Below are 24,125 nucleotides of genomic sequence, written 5' to 3' on the forward strand. Positions count from 1 at the left end.
TGAGCCATGGCTGCTGAGCCTGCACGTCCGGAGCCTGCGCTCCGCAGCAGGAGAGGCCACAACAGTGAGAGGCCCATGTACTGCAAAAAAAAAAATAAAAAATATAGTTCTTTTGTATCTGTAGTGTCAGAGCGTATGACCATGACATATAATGCTCTCTCCTTCTTATTCCTCCTTAAGTCTGAATTCTATAGGCAACTGCATCTTCAGTGCTCACCACCAGTCCATATGTCTATGTGTCTTCCATCATTTTGGCTTTCTAAGGAAGGGCTCAAAGGAACAGTATTCTCTGGGTTCTTGTGCTTCTGTTTGTACTTACAAGAGCACTCAGACAGCCTAATCCTAATTCTCAGAGAGTCACTAGAAAGATATGCCAGCAAGACAGCACTTAAGAGCAAACAGGTATTCCTTGCCAATTACTGGCTTCAAACCATAAGGCTCAGGCTACTAATGAAATTTTCTTAGCTCAGGGAAGGACAGATGTGGGCTTCCTGTCCCCCAGAGCTGACAGCCATTCAGTACTGAAAAGTACTGCTGTGATTCCAGGTATCTTCCGTTTACTTTAACCAGTTTTGATTCTTCCTCATGTTGCTCAATTGCTCTTTGCTCCAGGCAGAATCTTTGCATTATGTTCAAGGGACCTCAGAAGGGTAGTACAATTGAAATTCTCAACTGCATTTAGAGGATGAATCCAAATAAAAAGCTCAAGTAACAGTGCTTCTGGAAAACTGGGTACATACTCATTTTCCAATGAAAAATTTGGATAATTTAGTTAAGGCAATATGGAGCTACGGAACTGTGTGACAAGGAAAGGACAATTAGGAATAAGTCAACCCCAGAAGTTATACCCAGATGATAAAACGGCAGTCACGAAGTCTTTAAAAATTACCCTGGTAGGGCTTTCCTGTTGGTGCAGTGGTTAAGAATCTGCCTGCCAATGCAGGGGACACGAGTTTGAGCCCTGGTCTGGGAAGATCCCACATGCCGCGGAGCAAATAAGCCCGCATGCCACAACTACAGAAACCCACACGCCTAGAGCCTGTGCTCCTCAACAAGAAAAGCCACCGCAATGAGAAGCCCGCACACCACAACGGAGTAGCCCCCGCTTGCCGCAACTAGAGAAAGCCCACGCACAGCAACAAAGACCCAACGCAGCCAAGAAAAAAACTTACACTGGAAGATCTTGGCATGAAATACTACTCCTTTTGCCACCTTTACTTCTGGGGAGAAATGAGCTAAGTGGGTCAGTGTATTAGTTTTCTATCATGGCTGTGACAAATTATCACAAATTTAACAGATTAAACAATGGAAATTTATTAATTTATAGTTCTGCAGAAGTCAATACAGGTCTCACTGAGCTAAAATCAAGGTATCATCAAGGCTGCATTCCGTCCTGGAGGTTCTAGGGGAGAATCTGTTTCCTTGCTCTTTCTAGCTTCTAGAAGCTGCCTACATTCCTTGGCTCATGGCCCACTTCCTCCATCTTCAAAGCCAACAATGTTACATCTCTCTGTGCCTTTCTTCTGAAGGTAGTGACTCTCTGTCTCTTCCATTTTTAAAGAATCCTTGTGGTTACACTGGGCCTACTCAGATCATCCAGGATAATTTCCCTACTTTAAGGTCAGCTGATTAGCAACCTTAATCCCAACTTCAAATTTACCCTTCACTTTGTAACCTAAGACCTTCACAGGTTCCAGGAATAGGAGTGGACATGCTGGAGGGGGAAGTCATTCCGCCTACCGCAAGCAGTGACTCCTCTCCCACACCATGTTTCAAAAATGGCACAGATGCACTAAAAGTTTCTGTGCTTAGGAGAATGGACCTTAAGTGTCCACTGGATTTGGTACATCTTACTCTACAAACTGGGTGAATATCTAACTAACCCAAATGATTTCACAATATTACCCCCTCTCATAACTTAAGGAGTTAAAGTAGGGATTCTAATGTGGGGTCCATGAGCCACAGAATTGAGAATTGGGCCTATGAATTTAAATGGGAATAAAATTACAATTTACTTTTCACTAACCTCTAACTGAAATTCAGCATTTTCTTCAATTATAAAGACAGGCAACAAACCATGAGTAGTAGCAGTACCTGAGACATAGCTAATAAAAATTAGATATTTTTATTTGATATTACAGTTATTACAGACCTTAAAATATCATTTATGCTCATCTCAATTTAAAAATCACGGTATTAGACCTATCCCTAGATATTATTTAAAGCATTTTTTTAAAAAGGATATAACATAAAATTATTCTAACGTTTTGATAATTGCATTTCAGTATAATTGGTTTCCTTTGTAATATTATGTATTTTATACATTTAAGAACATTATTCTGAGGATGGGTCCACAGACTTCCCTGGACTGCTAATGGGTCCATGACACAAAAAAGGTAGAGAACCTGAGCTAGTTCCTCTAGGACTAATGAAAATGGAAAAGGGGGAGCTAGAAGGGTGGGGAAAATGAGCCTGAAACTGACCACTGAGTTAGTAAAGGAAAACCATGAGCAAGTGCAGTAGAGACCTCAAAGTGAAAGGCCATCCATGATCTACCAAAATTCAGCTACAGACATTCTACTGCATCCTCTGGTGTAACTTCCATACCAAATTTTTGGGGTCTCACACTAATAACTTGGAAGGGCCTGGAACTGAAGAAGGATCAGAGTACTAATGGTGCATTAGCTTCTAAATTGAAAAAGCAGAACAAACCCAGTTCAAATCTGCTACGAAAGCAAAACAAAGCCCCAGCTGTCCATCTGACTAAGCAAAAGAATACGCCAAAGTTGAGCAACAGACTTTTCCTGGAGATGAGATACTTATGGCTACTTGCTCTAGTAACTATCAACTACTCATGATTTATTTATGACAGCAGTTACTGAAGAGTGCTGAGAAGCTTTGAGGACCAAGGGAGAGAAATTAGAGTGTTCTTTTTCCTCTCCCTTCTCCCAGCCAAATGAATCACAAGTGGCCAAGTCATTAGAGTTACCCTGACATCTGAGTAAGTAAAGGGGCAGCAACTCCCTACAGAACCTAGAAGTCGGATCACAATGTTAGTTGCTTCTCTCATAAGCCCCAAACTCTAATTTTATTTCATTTTATTTATTTTGGCTGCGTTGGGTCTTCATTGCTGCGTGCAGGTTTTCTCTAGTTGCGGTGAGTGGGGGCTACTCTTCCTTGCGGTGCGTGGGCTCTAGGCGCGCAGGTTTCAGTAGTTGTGGCACGTGGGCTCAATAGTTGTGGCTCGAGTGCTCTAGAGCACAGGCTCAGTAGTTGTGGTGCAAGGGCTTAGTTGCTCCGCAGCACGTGGGATCTTCCCAGACCAGGGCTCGAACCCATGTCCCCTGCATTGGCAGGCAGATTCTTAACCACTGTGCCACAGGGAAGCCCCCACAACTCTTATTTTAAATACATTTTAAGTTGGGTTCTTATTAGTCATCTTTAAGTCTTCTCTCATGCCCCTTTCTCCAAAAGTGTTTTGTAACTACTTTTGTTAGCTTCTCCTCCATAACCTTGAAAGCTAGGTTAACTGCTAGTACAAGTCTATGATCAAGAAACCAATGAGTCTATGTACTTCAGGAAAATCTAAACTTACTAGAAGTTTACAATTTGAGCTGAGCATTAAAATGAATCTTTAGACAAAACACCAGTTACTGACTTTTCCAAGAACATCTGTATCAGACCTGTGTGAAAAATGTGTAATTTCAACTTCTGATCTTTTGATCAGATCTGACCACCTGATGTGATGTTAGCTCCAAAAACAAGTGTTTGAGACAATATGCGTATAGAAAATACTACAAACTAGACGGACAGTTACCCATGACTATTTACTAATATTAGTTGTAAATGACTATACCATTAACTAAAGAAACTAAGTATTAAATCTGTTTAAAAATACTGTTGTATAGATTAACTTTAAGAAGTCTGATTAGGGAACTTCCCTGGTGGTGCAGTGATGAAGACTCTGCCTGCCAATGCAGGGAACACGGGTTCAAGCCCTGGCCCAGGAAGATCCTACATGCCGTGGAGCAGCTAAGCCCGTGTGCCACAACTACTGAGCCTGCGAGCCACAACTACTGAGCCTGCGTGCCACAACTACTGAAGCCCGCACGCTTAGAGCCCGTGCTCCACAACAAGAGAAGCCTGCCCACCGCAACAAAGAGTAGCCCCCGCTCACCGCAACTAGAGAAAGCCCATGCGCAGTAACAAAAGACTCAACACAGCCATAAATAAATAAATAAACTTATTTTTTTTTAAAAAAAAAGAAGTCTGATTAGGAACAGAGAAAGGACAGTATCAAGAAACTTACTGAAGACATGTTATACCTTTGGGAATAGCCACCACGCATTTTGCAGAACAGAGAATTAAAATCTTAGCCAGTTAAACTATCAATTTCCTTAGAGCTTTTAATGAAATTACCAACTTATATCCAGATCTAAAAATGTTATCCTATAAGCACTCAAAAGGAAATAAACTGGTCTTAAAAGAAGAGCTGAGATAACATTGTAAAATGGTGCAACTGCTATGGAAAACAGTATGGAGGTTCCTCAAAAACTTAAAAATAGAACTACCTTATGATCCAGCAATCCCACTTCCGAGTATATATGCAAAAGAATTGAAAGCAGGGTCTCAAAGAGATATTTGCATACCCATAGCAGCACTACTCATAGAGCCAAAAGGCAGAAGTAACCTACACATCCACTGAAGGATGTATGGATAAATGAAATGTGGTATGTACATTTGATGGAATATTATTCAGCCTTAAAAAGGAAGGAAATTATGATACATGCTACAACATGGATGAATCTTGAGGATACTGTGCTAAGTGAAATAAACCAGTCACAAAAAAGACAAATACTGTATGAGTCCACTTTATGAGGTTATCTAAAGCAGTCAAATTCATAGAAACAGAAAGTAGAATGGTGGCTACCAGGGGCCCAGGGGAGGGGGATAAGGGGAGTTGTTTTTTAATGCAGGAGATCTGTTTCACACAAATGTGAGTATACTTAGCACTACTGAACTGTACAATTTAAAATGGTTATGATGATAAATTTTGTTATGTGTTTTATACCACAATTTAAAAAAAGCTGATTTGTTTTCCCCTCAGGATACATGTTATATTGATCATAGATGTAGGACTGGATTCTAAAAATACCATGCCCTTTTCTGTCTAAATGTTAATATGTAACTTATGTTTATATAATTCCCTATAGTCCATAAAACATTGTCAATCAGAAGCCAATTGCTATCCTTGACTTTTGACTACCAATAAAGGCTAGTGACATTGTTCTTTAAACACCAGTGGAAATATGTAAATAAGTCTTGATTAGCCAAAGACAATCTTTTCAATATATGATTTTTCATTTTCAAGTCCCCTGCTATTTTGTCTTTATCCTATTCTTTTTTTCTAGCCATTTCTCTAATTACAAGGGTTTCAATTTAAGAATAAGAGTGGTGAGAAAAAAAAATCTAATTGGTATAATATATCATCAAATGAAGAAGTTACCAGATTTGGCCAAAACCTGAACCAAGGATATCATTAATCTATGTTTCCCTCCTTTTTCTCAGCATGAGGAAGGCCACCACAGTTCTCCTCTTTTATTCAGAGGGCAAAATCTAATGGTGGTCCTGGCATACTGCTAAAGAGATGAGCATATAAGAGCTTCTGGGATGGCAGATAAAGAACTTGCTTCAATTTTACCTTTCCGGTTTAGAAGTATGCAAATAAGACCAGTGAGGTCAAATGAGATGTAAAAACATGTATGCTATTTAGTGTTTTTAACATAACAATTTTAAGAATTAGAAGAACCGAAAAGGGGCTCTAATTTAGTCTCTCTTTTTACTATGGGAAAAATTAATCCTATCCTAGAACTAAGAAAGTTTTAACTAAATAGATACATATCTGGATTCAGGTCCAATCAAAGATTCAGATAATATATTTAAAATTTTAGACCTTTTTATTCACAGGTCCACAAAGTAAGAGGCATAAAGAAGATAAGGTCTTGAGTATTCTTAAGAACCAGACCTTCCACAAACTGGTTTTCAGGCTTAAGGCAATGATTTCAGATTTGTTTTAATAATCCTTTTAACTCCAGTCTACCCCATTCAGATAACTGGTTTGTAGATCCTAAAATGCATATCAGGGGCTGCTCTTTCCATTAAAAATCAAATCATATTTTTATTACCATATTAAGAAAGCCTCTTGGGCTCTAAAAGAGAGCAGATGGGATGATTAACAGCAGCAGCTGTTACATCAATGTCCAGGAAATTACATGCATACCAAAAATGAGTTTTAAACTTTATATGCCTCAGCTTCTCAATTCTTTAATATTCCTCTCTTTGCCTCCAACATGCAACAAAACCTAGTATGAAGATAAACTTAAATCAGTAGGATGCTACTGAAGTCATTAAGTGCCTACTTTGATGGCTTTTAATCAAATCAATCTTATTACCAGTTTGATTTTGATAAATTATATTAACCATTTTTAGGATTAATTAAACTTTTCTAATTCATTATTAGATTTTGTGGGGTTTTTGATTCTTCGAGTAATTCTAGTTTACAAAATGCTCAACTGTTCTAAGTGTTTTACAGGTATTCTAATTTAATCCTCACAGTAATGGTGGAGGTAAATACTATTACTATTCACATTTTACAGGTGAGGAAACTGTACAGAGTAAATAAGTACCCTTCCCAAGGTTAAGCCAGCAAGTAACAGAGCCTGGATTTAAACCAGGCTTCAAAGCCCACTTTCTTAATTACTTTATTCTTCAATCTTGTTCCTTAAGATACAGAAGCACTGCAATCCATCTTCTCACACTGGCTCACAACTAAAGCATTTATTGTAATATAATTTGTATTGACTATTTAACAAAAAATTCACAGCCTAACTAGTGAGGAATCTTGGGGTCTCGGCTTTCTGAAGATTAACATCAAGACAAGCTGCTAAAAAATGGCTTACAGGTGGCATTTTAGTTCCCTCAGCAACTCAATTTTCCTGGATCAAAATCTAAATAAAAATAATTTGGCTTTCTGTGGTAGAACAAGTTCATTCTGACCCCCTCCTCCTCCCCTTAGATGGAAATTAGGCAAAGTATTTTCACTATCTTAGGAGACAAGTATGGATGCCTCTGGGAAGTAATCTGGTGAGACCAATCAAATCACAACCTCTTGAACTTACTTAGAGAACTTTAGAAAATAACAACTCATCCTTCCAGGGTCCTTTTTGAAAAATAAATCATCATTTACCAATGTGACCAATTGCTTTCAGAGCCAGAGTCTCTGTTTTCAGTTGTTCAGTCTGACTATCTACCATCTCAGCAGTTATCAACAGTCGCTGTTCTGCATGGCTTATGAGGGAATTACTAAAGGAATAGACAAAAGATTTGTTTTAAATGGGATACAGAACTAAATTAGCAGCAAGAGTTATTTCTCAGAATAACAGAGACTTCATTTGACAGTGTGAGCTGTTATATAAGCATCAGCAAACACTTTTTGAGCTGGGATTATGGACTTAATTCCTAAATACAGTACACGGAAAAATCTAATGATTATCACAGAAGGCATTGCCAAGAAGCTTAACCTTTTTCTGACTTAAATGAGAGAAGCCTCAAACTTTCTCAGACACATGCTTGCATAAAGAATTTAAAGCTGTTTTATTTAGTCACTCATATACTGAGTAGCTACTATGAAGCTAAGCATTAACCAAGATAGAAAGAAACATAAATTCACTCTTAGCACTGAAGAAGTTTTCAACCTGGAACTAACTGTACCAAATGGTATGAGTCAGTATTCTTATAAAACAGCCCAAAAACATCTCCATTGGTTCCAGAACTGATTATTGATTTCCACATTCCACATATAAAGATGAGTTTTTTTCAATACCTAACTCTTATAAGAAACCCGGATATTACTATAGGAAACACCATTTCCTCTTCTCATTTACAGATTTGCTCCCACTGAGGTACTTAGGCACAAAAACCAGGGACAAAGCTTTCGATCTACGTAGTGGTTTATCTGGCAGGACCTTTTTTTCAACCGACATCTGGCAGGATTTTCCTAGAGATCAAAGGAGTCAAGTTAATTCTCCTAGACTAAGATCCAAAAGGACCTTTAGTAATCACCGGTAAGGATGGAGCTAACGAAAGGATTTGTGGGCAGGTCACTATCCTGGGCAACTCCAGATAACATTATTCATCCTTGGAACAGTAAGGCGAGGTAAAGGAAAGTCTGCACCCCAACCCCTTATCTTGATCTATTAAATCAGCCTGGCAGGAAACCACCAGCAAACCAGCCCCGTGGGTCCGTGGGTCCGCAAGGCAGGACCAAATGCCCGCCTCGGAAGCTCTTCGCTGTCACGGACCTCAGCTGAGAAGCCACCACATCCCTCACTCCTCACCGTCCGCCCAGGGGCGGGGAAGCCGGGCCCTATGTCTCGGTGCTCATCTAGAACCCAAGCCACGACTACTGTCACCAACGTAAGGTCTCGCCGGGCCCACTCTGCCCAGCCTCCCCAACCCTCGCTTAGCGTCGCTTTCCTTTGGGGGCGCCCGCCCGCCTGCCCCGAAGGGTGCGAACTCACGGCATCCGCGGCGCCGGTGAAAATATCCTCCCCCTCGGTGTCGCTGTCCCCGGCCTCTGGTTCTGACCCCCCGACTGCTCCCTCGGACTCCGGCTCCAGGACAGGGAAGGGCGGAGGGAGTCTTCCCGAAGCGCTACAGCCACCACCCCCCGACGCCATCTTCCTCCACCCACGGCGGAAGCCGCAACAACAACTTTATAAACAGATAGTGCCGCGAGCAAAGCGTTCCTGCGGCTCGAAGAGGGAAGGCCGCTACCACTCCCGCGGGGCGCGCGGGGCGGGGCCTACGCGCTGGGGGCGGGGCGGGACGACCGGGGGCTCCTGCCCAGCCAATCCAAACACTTGGTCTCAGGGCTGAGCGCTTAACCTACGGGGCAAAGGGACAGAAAAGGAGGCGCTCGGGGACATGCATGTTCTTAAGGGCTCTTTGTGCTCTAGATAGCTCTATCTACCTATCTACCGGGCTTCTTAAGGAGATGAAGAAGCGAGTCTGAAAACCTCTTCGTGCCACCAACCCATGCCAAGCACAGTGGCTACATAGAGCTTCAATAAATATTTTTTTTAATTATTTATATTTTTAATTGTTGCTTTCATTGGGTCTTCGTCGCTCTGCGCAGGCTTTCTCTAGTTGCCGCGAACGGGGTGCTACCCTTTGTTGTGGTGCGTGGGCTTCTCATTGAGGTGGCTTCTCTTGAGGAGCACGGGATCTAGGTGCATGGGCTTCAGTAGTTGTGGCACGCGGTCTCAGTAGTTGTGGCTCGTGGGCTCTAGAGCGCAGGCTCAGTAGTTGTGGTGCACAGGCTTAGTTCCTCCGCAGCATGTGGGATCTTCATGGGCCAGGGCTCAAACCCATGTCCCCTGCATTGGCAGGCGGATTCTTAACCACTGCGCCACCAGGGAAGTCCTCAATAAATATTTTTGATTGAGGTCTCTGAACAGATACAGTAAAGTTTTGCTATTCATTCTTTCAACAACGTTTAGTTAATTCATTCAAGAAATAGATATTGAGCATCTACTGTGTGCCTGGCACCCTGCTATGCATTTGAGATATAGAAATAAAGACGCTTCTGGCCCCCTAGGCGCTTGAGGGAGATGAGCATGTAAGTGAACAGTGCTATAATGTGCTGTGGGAGCATAGTAAAAGAGATCATCAATTCTGTTTGGAGAAGTCGGGAGGCCTCAAACAGGAGGTGAGACTTCAGTGTCCTAAATTTGATTACAAGGAAGTTAGAATTATCCTCTCAATGGCTGTGGAGTAAGTGGAGTGGAACAGATGGCAGGGGAATTATTAAACTCTGAACGAAATTTTCCTGGGACCTAAATTATTCACTGGTTGTCTGGTGGGCCTAAAATCTAATCAGCTAGACAAGAGTTTAAAGATAAATGGGAGGAATATTACTCAGCCATAAAAAGGAACGAAACTGAGTTATTTGTAGTGAGGTGGATGGACCTAGAGACTGTCATTCAGAGTGAAGTAAGTCAGAAAGAGAAAAACAAATACCGTATGCTAACACATATATATGGAATCTAAAAAAAAAAAGAAAATGGTACTGATGAACCTAGTTGCAGGGCAGGGATAAATAGGTAGACATCGAGAATGGACTTGATGACATGGGGTGGGAGGGCGAAGCTGGGGCAAAGTGAGAGTGGCATTGACATATACACTACCGAATGTTAAACAGTTGGTTGCTGGGAAGCAGCAGCATAGCACCGGGAGATCTGCTCGGTGCTTTGCGATGACCTAGAGGGGTGGGATAGAGAGGATGGGAGGGAGGCTCAAGAGGGAGGGGATATGGGGACATGTGTATGCATATGGCTGATTCGCTTTGTTGTGCAACAGAAACTAACACGGTATTGTGAAGCAATTATACTACTATAAATATCTATTTAAAAAAAGATAAATGGGATATGTTATCATGGGATAATTCAGCAAGATAATCCTTACTTTCCTCTCAATAGACATGGTATGAGGGCTTCCCTGGTGGCGCAGTGGTTACGAATCCGCCTGCCAATGCAGGGGACACAGGTTCGAGCCCTGGTCCGGGAAGATCCCATATGCCGCAGAGCAACTAAGCGTGTGCGCCACAACTATTGAGCCTGTGCTCTAGAGCCCGCGAGCCACAACTACTCAGCCCGCATGCTACAACTACTGAAGCCCGCGTGCCTAGAGCCCGTGCTCTGCAGGAAGAGAAGCCACCACGATGAGAAGCCTGTGTACCGCAACAAAGAGTAGCCCCCGCTCACCGCAACTAGAGAAAGCCTGCGCAGCAACGAAGACCCAATGCAGCCAAAAACAAATAAAATTAATAAATTTATAAAAAATAAAATAGAGATGGTACGAAACTTGTCATCAACTTTGACAAAAGGTTTCATTTGTTCGAAACTGCAAATTCCTCAACATCAGGGGTTGGCTCCCTCACAGGTCTGTGAGCTGCTTGAGGGTAAGGGCCGTGTCCTGTCTTCGTATCCTTGGCGTCTATAGACCAAGTCTGGCAAATTAAGTATCGAATAAAGGTTTGAGATTTGACTGTAGGGATGGATGGATAAAAGTAAAATTAGCATCATCAACCTTGTTACTGGCATCCATCACTGCCACCAAATCGGAGGGCTTAAGACGTTCTTTTGAGGATGGCGATCTCCAATGTCACTATTGGACACACTGGACAGTCGGAAAGCTCTCTCGTTCTAAGTTATCTTGAAGGCGATTGGCAGAAATACTCAGCTCGTAGTGGCGAGCTGTGCTAGCCTGAGTCTCTAAGAGACGAGAAAACAAAAAGGAACCCCTCCTCCCGCCACGCCTAACCATCCTTACTAGGCTCCAAAGACATCCCATTTAACCGCGACGGAAACTCACTTCCGGCCTGACTAGGACGTAAGAAAACTTTGACAGGAAGCGGCCCCCTCGGAGAAATAATAGTAGGGCGTCACCGTGCAGACGCTCTTCCAGCACTAGAAATCAAGATCTCCTTTCCCCTACCTCTTCAGGGTTTCATCTTTAGCTTATCCAGACGCTGAGTGAGGCAATTAACGGCGGTTAACAGACCGTTACCTGCCCCCGCCCACCGTTGGAGACTACAGATCCCATATTGCAGCTCGCCGTCTTCCAAAGAAAACGCCCATACGACCCAGCACGCAACGCGCCTCATGGGCCTCTAGGAATTGTTTTTCCCTTGTTCCGCCGAAACCGAGCAAAGCATGCTGGGGCTTGTAGTTCTCGTGGCTCCCTTACCTAGGTCCTTCGCGATACTCGTCCGGTCCCGCCTATTCTCTGCCCTGGACCTTTAGGCTTCTCTTGGCCCGTTTGAAGACCAGGAAGTTGATAAGTCGCGAGGCTCGCTGCTGAGAGACGGTGGCTCGGGTGGGACAGTCGCCAGGGATGGCGGAGCGTAAGGATGGAGCGGGTGTCCGGACTGCTCTCCTGGACGCTGAGCAGAGTCCTGTGGCTGTCGGGCCTCTTTGAGCGGGGAGCTGCCCGGCAGCCCCGGATCATGGAAGAGAAAGCGCTAGAAGTTTATGGTAATTAATTTTACCCAGGGCAGCATTTGGTGGTATACGTGGAGGCGGGGGTAACGAGGGCCTCACCTGAGGGTTAAGAGTGGAGACTCGAGTTTTTGCCAGATCTCGTCCGGGAGCGTAGGAAGCTTTTTCTCCGGAGTCCTAAGTCACACGGGCATGCGGGTCTTTCTAGGACCCAGGCTCTTGCTAAACCCGAGGCAAGCCGAGCCTGGAGGTCTCAAACGCTTCATTTCCCTTGTCTGCCCCCACGTTCTAGTGGCTATCTCAAGACTTATGGGCAGAGCAAGCGTCTAGGGTGTTTGGTTAGGAAGCAAAGCTGGCCTGATTGCCCTACTTGAACCTCCTTCCTTCCTAGCCCCTGGACACACACTCCTCCTCCCGCCGCCGAGGGTACTGCTGGGTGACTGCCGAGTTGGGGACTGGCCGAAGGTCACAGCCACCCTCTTCTGCTGCAGAGGCCGTAGGCAGAGGTCCCCAAAAGCCCGGCCTTGAACTTATCGTTCTTTAACGCACCCAAGCCTGGTGTGCAAAAAAGAATACACACACGTTGAGTTATATATATGTATAACGTATATTATATATATGCACACACACATATTCTCTATTCAACCCCTGGAACCATCTTCATCGTACAGATGAGGAAATAAAGGTGTAGAGTGGTTAAACAACTACCTGGAGGCCACTCTGCCAGTAAAGAAACAGCAAAAACCAAAGCTCTTGTCTTCTGATTCCAAACTTAGTGCGCTTTTCATCACTTCATAATTGCTTTATGACTTGCCTTTTTTGGACTTATTAGTATTGTTTTTGAAAACTAAAACGACTGGATCTAACGAGCGTTCAAAGATTCCTGCTGACTTAGGGTAAAAGTATAACCACAAGAATACAGATAATGCAGGTAAGGATTATAGACCCATAGAAAGAAGCCAGGGATGTTAAATACCTTTGGAGTTAATCTGGTTTACCTCTTGCTAGGGGCAGGACTTAAACCCAGTCAGGTGACAAGTGTGAGTGGAATGATCTCCACAAAGCAGTAAAGCAGAGGTCCCCAAGAGCCCGGCCTTGAACTTATAGTTCTTTAACACACCCAAGCCTGGAGTGCAAAAAAAAATACACACACAGTGAGTTATATATGTATAATATATATTATACATATACGCACACACACTTATATTCTCTATTCAACCCCTGGAACCATCTTCATTGTACAGGTAGGGTTTGTGGTTAAAGGTGGAGGGAGGTGTGGTCAAAAATTGTTTTACATAGCAGGTTGGAACTGGATCCTGAAGGTTTAAATATAAATGAAGAATTTAATATCAGTGCAGAGCCAGTAGAAGAATTTAAGTCAAGGGAGCAATGTGAGGAGAGCAACATTGCTTTCTTTCTAAAAAAATAAATGCAAATCACTAGAAAAGAAGTTAAATAAGGCGTGAGGTTTAATTTCAGAGTTATTTAACATATGAACAATATAATGCAGCTTGTATATATGAGGCTTACAGGGAAAAGGCCTAGGATGAAAGGGAAAAAATTCCTTTTCAAAAAAACCTGTTTCCCTGAGCCCTGTGAAGCCTCTTTTTCCTGCTTCCCTTTTCAAATTCTGTTTCTAATCAAGTGATAAGCTCAGGAGTTGCTGGGGAGAAGATAGAGTTTGATTGATTTGTTTTTCCCAGCTGGATTTCTGATTACAGGGATGCTGTGAGTAATAGAACAAAACCTCAGGCTTGAGAACATCAAGCCTGTCGCATGTGAACTCCCTCTGCTTTTTAATACCTCACTATTTCTCTTATCATTCTCCTTTTCCATCTTTTTCTACAACCTCAGGGTAAGAAGGAAATCTTTTCCTCTCCACCACGAACCCAGCCTCCCACATCTTTGGTCTCATTCCTTTCTGCTTATTTTACCAGCCTCCTCCCCTCCCCTCCTTGAAATTTCAGTGGCTCTTCCTCTATTTTTTTTCCTTCCTCTGTTTGATCCTTCCCCTTGGGCTATAAAACATACTCAAGTTTCCCTTATCCTTGTCATTGTTCTAGCTTTTTCTAAACGCACTGTCCTTTTTTTGCTCTTCCCTCCTTCCCTGTCAAAGCCCTAGGATTACATTTGCAGTTCCTTCTCACTTCCCCTTTTGCAAGCTGGCCTCTGCCTTTACCTCTCTATCGAAGGTGCTTTCTTACAGGTGACCTTCTGAGACCGGCTTTAGCTTTCGTTAACCTGCATTTTTCTGCAGCATTTTTTTTTTTAATTTATTTTTGGCTGTGTTGGGTCTTCGTTGCTGCACGCGGGCATTCTCTAGTTGTGGCGAGCGGGGGCAACTCTTCGTTGTGGTGCGTGGGCTTCTCATTGAGGTGGCTTCTCTTGTTGCAGAGCATAGGCTCTAGGTGCACGGGCTTCAGTAGTTGTGGCACATGGGCTGAGTAGTTGCGGCTCGCGGGCTCTAGAGCGCAGGCTCAGTAGTTGTGGTGCACGGGCTTAGTTGCTCCACAGCATGTAGCATCTTCCCAGACTAGGGATCGAACCTGTGTCCCCTGCATTGGCAGGTGGATTCTTAACCACTGTGCCACCAGGGAAGGCCCTTTTCTGCAGCATTTGATGTTGTTAACCATCCCCTCTTTCCTTTTATGCTGCGTTTTGCTTTTCTTCCTCCTATTGATCCCCAAATTTGGTGCTTCCTACAGATCCATACTTGGTTCTCTTTCCCTTTACATTTGTGATTCTCCAACTGGACTGCACATAAGAACAGCCTGAAGAATTTTTTTAAGTCTCAATGCCCAGGTCATACTGTGAATCAATTAAATCAGAATCCCTGGTAGGGTTCAGACACCAGTTTTTGTTTTTGTTTTGAAACATTCCTAGTGATTCCATTGTTCAGCCAAGGTTGAAAACTATGGTTCTACTCATTGTTCTTTGTGAATCCCATGAGTTCAACAGCCACTCCAGCCTTGGTTCTCTTAAACCTTATGCCATAATTCAGTGTTTGCTGGAATGTACCATTGGTTTGCCCCTTAAGCACCTCAGAATGATTATATATAAGATTTAACCTGTTTATCTCAGCCCTCACCCAAATTTCTTCCTTTGTTCTCTCTTCTTTTTTTTTTTATTCTATCTTTGTTCTCACAGGTGCTTAGATTTACAATCTTAGTCATCTTCCTTTTCTCCCTTTCCTTGTCTTCTTCATCCAAATAGTTGTCAGATTCTGTTGATTCTGCCTCTGAAATTACTTCTTCGTCTTTCCCCTCCTCTCTATTGCTATGGTCATGTCCCTGTTTTAGGCCCAGCTTTTTCAGCTGGTATCCCTGGCTCTGCTCTTTAGTTCTGAGTCTACCAGCTGACAGTGTAATGCTGTCCATGTCACTCCCTTGTTCAGAACCTCTTGAGGACTGTAGCTGACTCTAAAAGAGCCTTAATGGGCTGGCCTAAACTCTTAATAACTTCTTCCCTTATGCGGAGTTCCGTGCAAACTAAACTTGTTCTTTACTTTCCTTCACCTTAAATGGCAAATATTGAAATGTTACCCATTTTTTTGTTTTTGTTTTTTGTTTGTTGTGGGGTTTTTTTTTGGCCACACAGTGCGGCCTGCAGGATCTTAGTTCCCTGATCAAGGATCAAACCTGGGCCCCTGCAGTGGAAGCGTGTCCTAACCACTGGACCGCCAGGGAATTCCCCAAAATGTTACCCATTTTTAAAGGCTTGATTCAGATTCCATTTCTATAAATCCCGATACTGCATTCTCCCAAACTAAGTTATTTTTTCCCTTGAACTTCTATGACACTTTCCGCATTCATGTATTCTCTCTGCAAGGTTGGATCCAAGAAACTGGACATGAGGTAGTAATAATCCAAGAAAATGGTTTTCTCAAAAGGACACTAGTAGTGGAAATTTCTGTCAGAAACCTGGGGAGTGGCTGTAGTATTTGCTCAAACAAAAAGAAGTCAGTGTTTGGATTAGGACTGGCAAAATTGTTTGTATTTAGAATATTCATGTTTTAACATAAAACCTTTTCTCTGATGTTTCTTTAGATTTGATTCGAACTATCCGGGACCCAGAGAAACCCAATACTTTAGAAGAACTGGAAGTGGTAACGGAAAGTTGTGTGGAGGTTCAGGAGATAAATGAAGAAGACTATTTGGTTATTATCAGGTTCACGCCAACAGTACCTCATTGCTCTTTGGCGACTCTTATTGGTAAGGTTTTAGATAAAGATATTTATATATTAATTCTGAATTATTCTAGCTGATACTGACCCGCAGTAACAATTAACATCATGTATCATACTTTATGGTTTACAGAATATTTTCTGTAGTTCTCAACAATTAGTGTATGAGAGGGTCAATATTATCTTCATTTTACAGATGAGGAACCTGAGGCTCAGAGAGTTTAAGGGACTTGCTCAGCATCATGTAGGCAGGAAATGATGAAGCTGAGGCTCAATTCCAGATCTCCTGACTTTAAGCGTATTTTTCCTTTAGCTATACCATGCTGCTTCTCTACAATTAATGGAGCCTGAGTGTGGGCCAGCTCCTCTCCTCAGTTCTGGAGATCGGAATGGGTGTTGTCAGACTAGCACTGCTGTCCTTACCATCTTCTCCTTTTAGCTGCTCTCTTGGCTTCTATGTAGCATGGGCAGAAGTCCTGGTGGGAGGGTATTTTTTCAGGTAGTTTTCTTTTTGAGAGGTTGCATTCCCAATATTTTGGATTAGTTAGCTGTGAGATATACAATAGATATCTTTGAATGTATACTTTGTTAAAAAGAAGGTAAAGAAAGTTTATTTCAAACCAGATCTTGATCAGTAGGGAACCAATTAAATAATCAGTGATGGTGTTTATTAACAATGGAATACTATGCAGCTATAAAAAAGAATGAAGAAGCTCTCCATATACTAATATGGAAAGATCTCTATGACATACTGTTTGGAAATAAAAGCAAGTATAATATTGCTACATTTGTGTAAAGAAGAGCAAAAATATACATTTATATTTGATTGCATATCCATAAAGAAAACATAAGAAATGAATAGCTAAGATGGGTGTGGGTATTAGTGATGGTGGGAACTGGTCAGATGGGGGATAGGCTGGCAGGGAGACTTTATAACTTTTTATATTTTTAAGCTTTTGAACACTGAGACTATATTACCTATTTAAAAATAGACAAATTTATAAAAAGGATTGGAAAGGTAAATATTTTATTGTTGTTTCTACTATTGTTGTGAGTTGTCTTTCTTTTCTCACTTGTTGGACCTGGGATCCCTCAAGTAGTGGTTTCCAGCATATGGGGCACATCTTGAAGGACTAGATGGTCTGTGAATCCATAGATACTATTGTGGTTATAAAATTCCAATACTAGAAAAAGCATTCTTGAATACATATTTTTCGTCATTGGACAGTTTCTGAATCAACAGATATCGAAAACAGATTTCAAAAAGTAATATTTATATTGTGTTTCTTAAATTATAAAAGTAACATGTTTGTTGGCAATAATTTTGAAATTCCACAAAAGTATAAAGAAGAAAAATTTTAAAAGTTGTCATTAGAATGTGTGCTCTAGGCTAAAATTCCAGCTCTGTCAGCTCTGTCACTCTTTGGTCTTGGGCAAGTTACTTAACCTTTCCGAGCCTATTTCCTTATCTGTAAAATACTGATAGTAAGGGTAACTACTGAGTTGTAAGGGTTAAGTAATAGAAAGCATGAAGTAGATGAGAAATGTTTTTTAGTTCTCCTTAAATATTATTGTTTAATTATATGGTCAACTATATGGTCATATAATTATATGGTCATCATTTTTGTAACCATTTAGACTACTTCTAGCCTCCTACAATTATAAATAATACTATGATGAACAGCTTTACACATAAATATTTTTATTTATCTCTAGTTATTACTTCAGGATCAATTTCTGTAAGTGGAATTATTGGGTCATATGGTAGAAATATTTTTAAGTCTCTGGGTAAATATTAGCAAGTCACAGGGAATTCCCTGGTGGTCCAGTGATTAGGACTCTGCACTTTCACTGCCAAGGGCACGGGTTCAATCCCTGGTCAGGGAACTAAGATCCCGCAAGCCGCGTGGTATAGCCAAAAAAAAAGTTCATACTCTTTGACTGAGGAATTAAGGAAATAATTCCCTAGGAGAAAATAGTAGCATGTACAAAACATATATAGTAAATTTATTATAATAAATCCTGGAAGAAACTATAGTATCGATTAATACTGAAATGATATAAAAATAATGGCATTTCTTATTTCTATTGAAAATGATGAATATAATCAAGGAATCAAAGTATCTGTGTGAGAGTGGATGAAAAAGCTTGAATGATAAATTGAATTTGCGTTATGATTGCAGTTATTTTAAAAAACTGTGTTTACGTGGACAAAGATTGAGAGAGCACATGAAATAAAAATAACTGTAAAGGTGTCAAGATTAGATTATGGTTGAATTTCAGATCTCTACACCTTTTGACAGAGTTTTGTCACTTTTTTGGCCCTTTTGATATGGGTTTCATTTAAGACCATTGGCTTTTGAGAAGGTTGTATGGTAGTGTATGATAGTAATCGTGTTCAAGCAACATGACTGGAAAACTCGATGAAGGGAGTCCTTTTTCTGGCTGATGCATTAGGAGGCATTTCCTATGAGCAGGTAGTACTAAGCAGAGAAAGGCATCTGAGTCAGAGTTCCACCCTGACTGCTTAGGTTGTCACCTACTCAGTTACCCTGGTATATCATTCCAAAGACAAGGAAGACTCAAAGCGGGTGAATGGGTAGGGCAGAAAAACCACTTGATAATCTTTTCTGTTGACTTAAACAAGAATGGCTGAAGGCAGGATACGAAGGGCATAGGATTTGGAGTCTAGATTTAGCTTCCAGCTCTGCCACATATTAGCTATGTGATGTGGAACAAATCACTCATCTTGGTTCCTGGCTGTAAAATGAAAATGATAAAATAGTAATAGCTAACATTTACTGGATACTTATTATGCATCAACTACTGTTTTAAGCATGACTATATTTACTCCTCGTGCGTAACAACCTTATATATAGTGGTACTATTATAATACTTGTATAACAGATAAGGAAACTGAAGTTCAGAGAGGTTAAGTAACTTGCCTGGCGTCACACAGCTAGTGTGTAGTGGAGCCACTTTTGAACCCAAATTACCTGTCTCAGTTATGCTATACTGCCTATCTTGATATACTGATATTCAAGAAAGTGCTTTGTGAATTGTAAAACAGTTATTATTTTTGGGTAAAATACCTACCAACAGTGACTAGAACACATGAGGATGCTCAAGAAACAAATTAAGGAGACAATGGGGGAGCAGAGGAAGGACAACCCTCCAGATAAGCTTTAAGGCAGATAGATACTCTAAAGGGAGACCCTTCTTCTTTTTTTTTTTTTAAGGGAGACCCTTCTTAAGGAAATTATATATTTTCTTTAGAATTCCCTAATATTTATTATGGAATTACTGTGTTGTAGACTCTAAGGTAGGCCCAATCTCATTGTAGCTCATTTAATTCTTTTTCCTTCTCTGGAATTTTTCAGATGATTCTGTTAGAAAACCTAGTGGTACTTTAGAAAACCACAAGCAAATTAATTTCATACCTCCCCAAAAGAGAGGTAGTCTAACAATTATGTTTTGCTGTGTTACGTTTGGGGTTTTGTTATTGTTGTTTATTTTTAATCAAACCAAAATACTAAGAAAATGTTCCTTATAACGTAACAAGCCCTTATGTATTGATATTAGTTGGGAGAGGAAATAAATTGCTCTAAATAAAAACCTGCAAAGCCAGGGAACTAGAGATTCATTCTGACCCTATTTTTCAAAAACTCATTACAGAGACACTTTTTCCTCATAATAAGAGCAGCTTGGTTTATCTTCTCTGTCTAGAGGTGTAGACTTAGTTAAAATTGTATGCCATATTTTATGGTAGGGGAGAAGTGAAACATTGGCACTGAGGCTCTGTTCCAAGCTGACTTTTAATTTCTCTTGGAAGTCTCAACTGGAAAAAAAAATATTGAACTGTGACTTGGTATTGGGGTGATAAACTGAACTTCAGAGGAGCTTGTTTTAGGGAAACAACTCTATTTGTACCCTGCAGGCACAGAGGATTCCAAATTTGAGAGATTGCTTGTGGTCCTTTTTTTTAAAAAATAAATTTATTTATTTAGGCTGTGTTGGGTCTTCGTTTCTGTGCGAGGGCTTTCTCTAGTTGCGGCGAGCGGGGGCCACTCTTCATCGCGGTGCGCGGGCCTCTCACTGTTGCGGCCTCTCTTGTTGCGGAGCACAGGCTCCAGACGCGCAGGCTCAGTAGCTGTGCCTCCCGGCCCCAGTTGCTCCGCGGCATGTGGGATCTTCCCAGACCAGGGCTCAGAACCCGTGTCCCCTGCATCGGCAGGCAGATTCTCAACCACTGCGCCACCAGGGAAGACCGCTTATGGTGCTTTTTAAGGGGCTTTTACTTGGTTTTAAGTTTTTTTGTATTTTTGCAGTACACGGGCCTCGCACTGTTGTGGCCTCTCCCGTTGCGGAGCGCAGGCTCCGGATGCGCAGGCTCAGCGGCCATGGCTCAAGGGCTCAGCCGCTCCGCGACATGTGGGATCTTCCCGGACTGGGACAAAAACCCGTGTCCCCTGCATCGGCAGGTGGATTCTCATCCACTGCGCCACCAGGGACGCCCCGGTTTTAAGTTTTTGTGTGGCCTGACCTGTTGCAGGCATTCAATAAAGTTTCATGAGTGAATTGGCCTTTGATGGAAGACAAATTGATACAGCAGAAAGGACCTGCGTTTTGTAGTGGTTTCGGGTTCCAGTCCCAACTCTGTCATTTTACTATCTCTTTGATCTTGGGTAAGTTACACTGTGACCTTGGTTTCATAATTTGTAGAATGGGATTGACAATACCTAGCTCACCAGATTATCATGAGGAATTCGTAAGATGTATCAATATTAAAGTTGCTAGGTAAAGGTACCAGGCTCAAAGGAGGCGTACATTGGATTGAGCCTAAGCTCTTTTCAGCTACTGTTTTGTATAGAGACACCTAGACACAGCTGTATGCCTTTTCAAGAACCAATAAGAAGAGATAATTGGGGCTTTTTTTTTTCCTCTGCAGGGCTGTGCTTAAGAGTTAAACTTCAGCGGTGTTTACCGTTTAAACATAAGGTAAGGAATGTGTTTTTTGTTGTTGTTTTATAATAGCTTTGTTGAGATTTGATTCACATATCATACAACCACCTATTTAAAGTATAGAATTTAATGTTTTTTGGTATATTCACAAAATTATGCAGCCATCGCTACTATCAATTTTGGAACATTTTCATCATCCCAGTAAAAAAACCCATACCAATTAGCAGTCATTCCCCATTTCTCCTAAACCCTCTCCCATCCCAAGGCAACCACTTTTGTCTCTATAGATTTGCCTATTCTGGGTGTTTCATTTAAATGGAATCATATACTTTGTGGTCTTTTAAGACTGCCATCTTTCACTTAGAATAATATTTTCAGAATTCATTCATGTCATAACATGTATCAGTATTTCATTCTTTGCCTTGCCTTGTACTGTTCTTTTGTGTAGATATCACATTGTATTTATTTGTTTTATAATTTGGTAGACATTTGGGTTGTTTCCACTTTTTGTCTTTTATGAATAATGTTGCTATGAACCTTTGTGTGCAAGTGTTTGTGTGGACATGTGTTTTCATTTCTTTTCCACCGAGGGCATATGTTTTCCATTTCTTTTCTTCCTGGATTCTATGGTAACTCGACGTTTAACCTTTTGAGGAACTTCCAGACTGTTTTCCATAGTCACTTCACCCTTTTACATTCCCACCAGCAGCCTATGAGGGTTCTGATTTTGGCACATCCTTGCCAATACTTATCATGATTATCTCTTTTTTTCATTATAGCCATCACTAGAATGTGTGAAGTGATATCTAACTGTGGTTTTGATTTGCATTTCCCTGATGGGTGACAATATTCATCCAAAAATTTAAAACCAATTAAGAACCACTTAAAAAGGGCCACAAGAAACCTCTCAAATTTAGAATCTTCTGTGGACCAAACCAACTGTTTGGTTACCCTGAGGTATAGTTTGCATAGGAATAGCAAGGTAAATGCTTGACTCTTCCCCTTTATTTACCGTTTTTCAGAATAATGCGTCGTGCATAATTTTAAGCCAAAGTAAATGAGTATAGAGTGATTTTATACCACTTCCTTTGTTGTTTAGTATAAGAGTTAGTGTTATGCCACTGGGGGAATGTATATGGTGTTTTGTCTTTTAAAGAAGACTGGACTAAATGGTCTCTAGGGTCTCTTAGAGCCATAATAGGCTATGATTTTCCCCCCTCATGAAAAACATTTATCTCAGTAGTAAATAAGTATATGAGAATTATATCACATGCTCCAATGTTCCCTGAAAATTAGACATATCTTTATGATGTAGCATGATTTATTTACCACAAGATTTGCAATAATTTTGTGGGTTTGTCCCAAAAGCTCTGGTTCTTGGAGGTTAGCTAGTTTAAGGGAGTGAGTGCAGCAGGACCAGGAGAGATAGCTTAACCAGTATTGTACTTGAGAATAAATTTATCAAGATAATAGTAGATGAGAAAAGGAGGATACTGAAAACTATATATTGTGATCCCATTTTTGTAAAGTACACAATAAAAAGAAACTTCGAGCCTTGGGGTGTGTGTGTGTGTATGTATGTAATGTGTGTGTGTGTGAAATCTTAAATTATGTGGGTATAGAGAAAAATATGGAAGAAAGTACACTAGATTATTATTATTATTATTATTTTTTTTTGCGGTATGCGAGCCTCTCACTGTTGTGGCCTCTCCCGTTGCGGAGCACAGGCTCTGGACGCGCAGGCTCAGCGGCCATGGCTCTCGGGCCCAGCTGCTCCGCGGCATGTGGGATCTTCCCGGACCAGGGCACGAACCCGTGTCCCCTGCATCGGCAGGCGGACTCTCAACCACTGTGCCACCAGGGAAGCCCCAACACTAGATTATTAATGTGGCTTTCTTGTGGGGTGGGGCAGGGAGAAAGTTTAGATACTGATTTGGGAGGAAGAGGTAGAGTGCAGGGGATATATATTGTTGAGTAAAACATGTATGAGATCTCACTTGTATAAAATTGTAGGTTTGTATTCATTAAAAAATAATGAATGGGAATACCCGCCGCGGGCCTTCCCCACATGACCAAAATAAAAAATCCTACTAACTTCAGCCCTCATTTTAGAGAAGAATGTGAAGATTTGTCCCAAGTATTTGATGATGGAAACAGGATTTGGGCTTTCATCCCTAGACTCTTGAGTCCATTGTACATTCCACCTCACTCATCTTAGAATGCTCTAAATATTTTGCTTTTAATGTATTTTTTTCCTAGTTGGAAATCTACATTTCTGAAGGAACCCACTCAACGGAGGAAGATAGTAAGTGAATTTTGAACCATTATTAGAAAACAGCTTCATATAGTACTTTATCTTGGGTATTACGTTATTCTGCCAGCCAAGTATCTATTGGGTCATTTGCAAAAAAGAACAAAATCAGCTCTTAGCTTTTCCTAAGCTTTTCCTTAATCAAAGAAATTTTGATTAAACAATCTAAATTAATGGGTTCTTCTTTACTTGTACTTTGTTCAGCTTGTTTTAGGGGACAGTGGTCATTTGAAGTGTAACTAGAGTTAAGCCCTGTGGATATTGACTGGTTTAGGCCAGTGGCCACACATCTGTGAGGAATATCCAGCTCTAGGAACTTTGAATTACAAGCTCTAAAGAGAGCTTGATTCTTCTCTTTGGTGGCAGGATAGAGAGCTGTGTACTTGAAATTGAAATCAAAGGTCCAGCAAGTAAAGCTTTAGGGAATCTTGGGGTAGGTGTTCTCTTCCTGGGTTAATGTATTAAAATGGGAGTAGAGAAGCATTTTTTGTATAAAGGATCTCTAGCCTACAGAGAGAAATAAAGTGGCAGCCGCTTAAAAATAACAGAGGTGGGATTTAGGAAAAGCAAAAGTGGGATTACAGGGGATTTTTTTCTCTTTAAGTCTCCC

At 41.2% G+C, this 24,125-nt stretch overlaps 2 protein-coding genes across 7 annotated transcripts in view; one reads left to right on the forward strand and one right to left on the reverse strand.

The window, feature by feature from the left end:
* Nucleotides 1–8,753, reverse strand: part of SNX1 (sorting nexin 1) — a 35,787-nt gene extending 27,034 nt beyond the window's left edge. For both annotated transcript variants that reach the window (XM_022579742.2, XM_022579743.2), the window contains exon 1: nucleotides 8,580–8,753. In XM_022579742.2, the coding sequence (XP_022435450.1) occupies nucleotides 8,580–8,738 (159 nt within the window). In that variant the 5' untranslated portion in view covers nucleotides 8,739–8,753. The remainder of the gene's footprint in view (nucleotides 1–8,579) is intronic.
* A 3,096-nt stretch (nucleotides 8,754–11,849) lies between these two features.
* CIAO2A (cytosolic iron-sulfur assembly component 2A) overlaps nucleotides 11,850–24,125 on the forward strand; it is a 30,221-nt gene continuing 17,945 nt past the window's right edge. For 2 of the 5 annotated variants that reach the window (XR_016392081.1, XM_089907135.1), the window contains exons 1-4: nucleotides 11,853–12,095; nucleotides 16,106–16,270; nucleotides 21,191–21,240; nucleotides 23,464–23,509. Coding sequence is in view for 4 of the 5 variants with exons in the window: in XM_089907135.1 (XP_089763261.1) it covers nucleotides 11,972–12,095; nucleotides 16,106–16,270; nucleotides 21,191–21,240; nucleotides 23,464–23,509 (385 nt within the window). In the remaining variant the exon portion in view is untranslated. Of the gene's footprint in view, nucleotides 12,096–16,105; nucleotides 16,271–21,190; nucleotides 21,241–23,463; nucleotides 23,510–24,125 lie in introns of all 5 variants that reach the window. The other 3 variants (XM_022579741.3, XM_089907137.1, XM_089907136.1) reach the window with 3 other exon arrangements.

Source organism: Delphinapterus leucas, chromosome 2 (assembly GCF_059928025.1).
Source record: "Delphinapterus leucas isolate spDelLeu-1000000601 "Yukka" chromosome 2, BTC_Dleu_Yukka2, whole genome shotgun sequence".
Taxonomy (NCBI): Eukaryota; Metazoa; Chordata; class Mammalia; order Artiodactyla; family Monodontidae; genus Delphinapterus; species Delphinapterus leucas.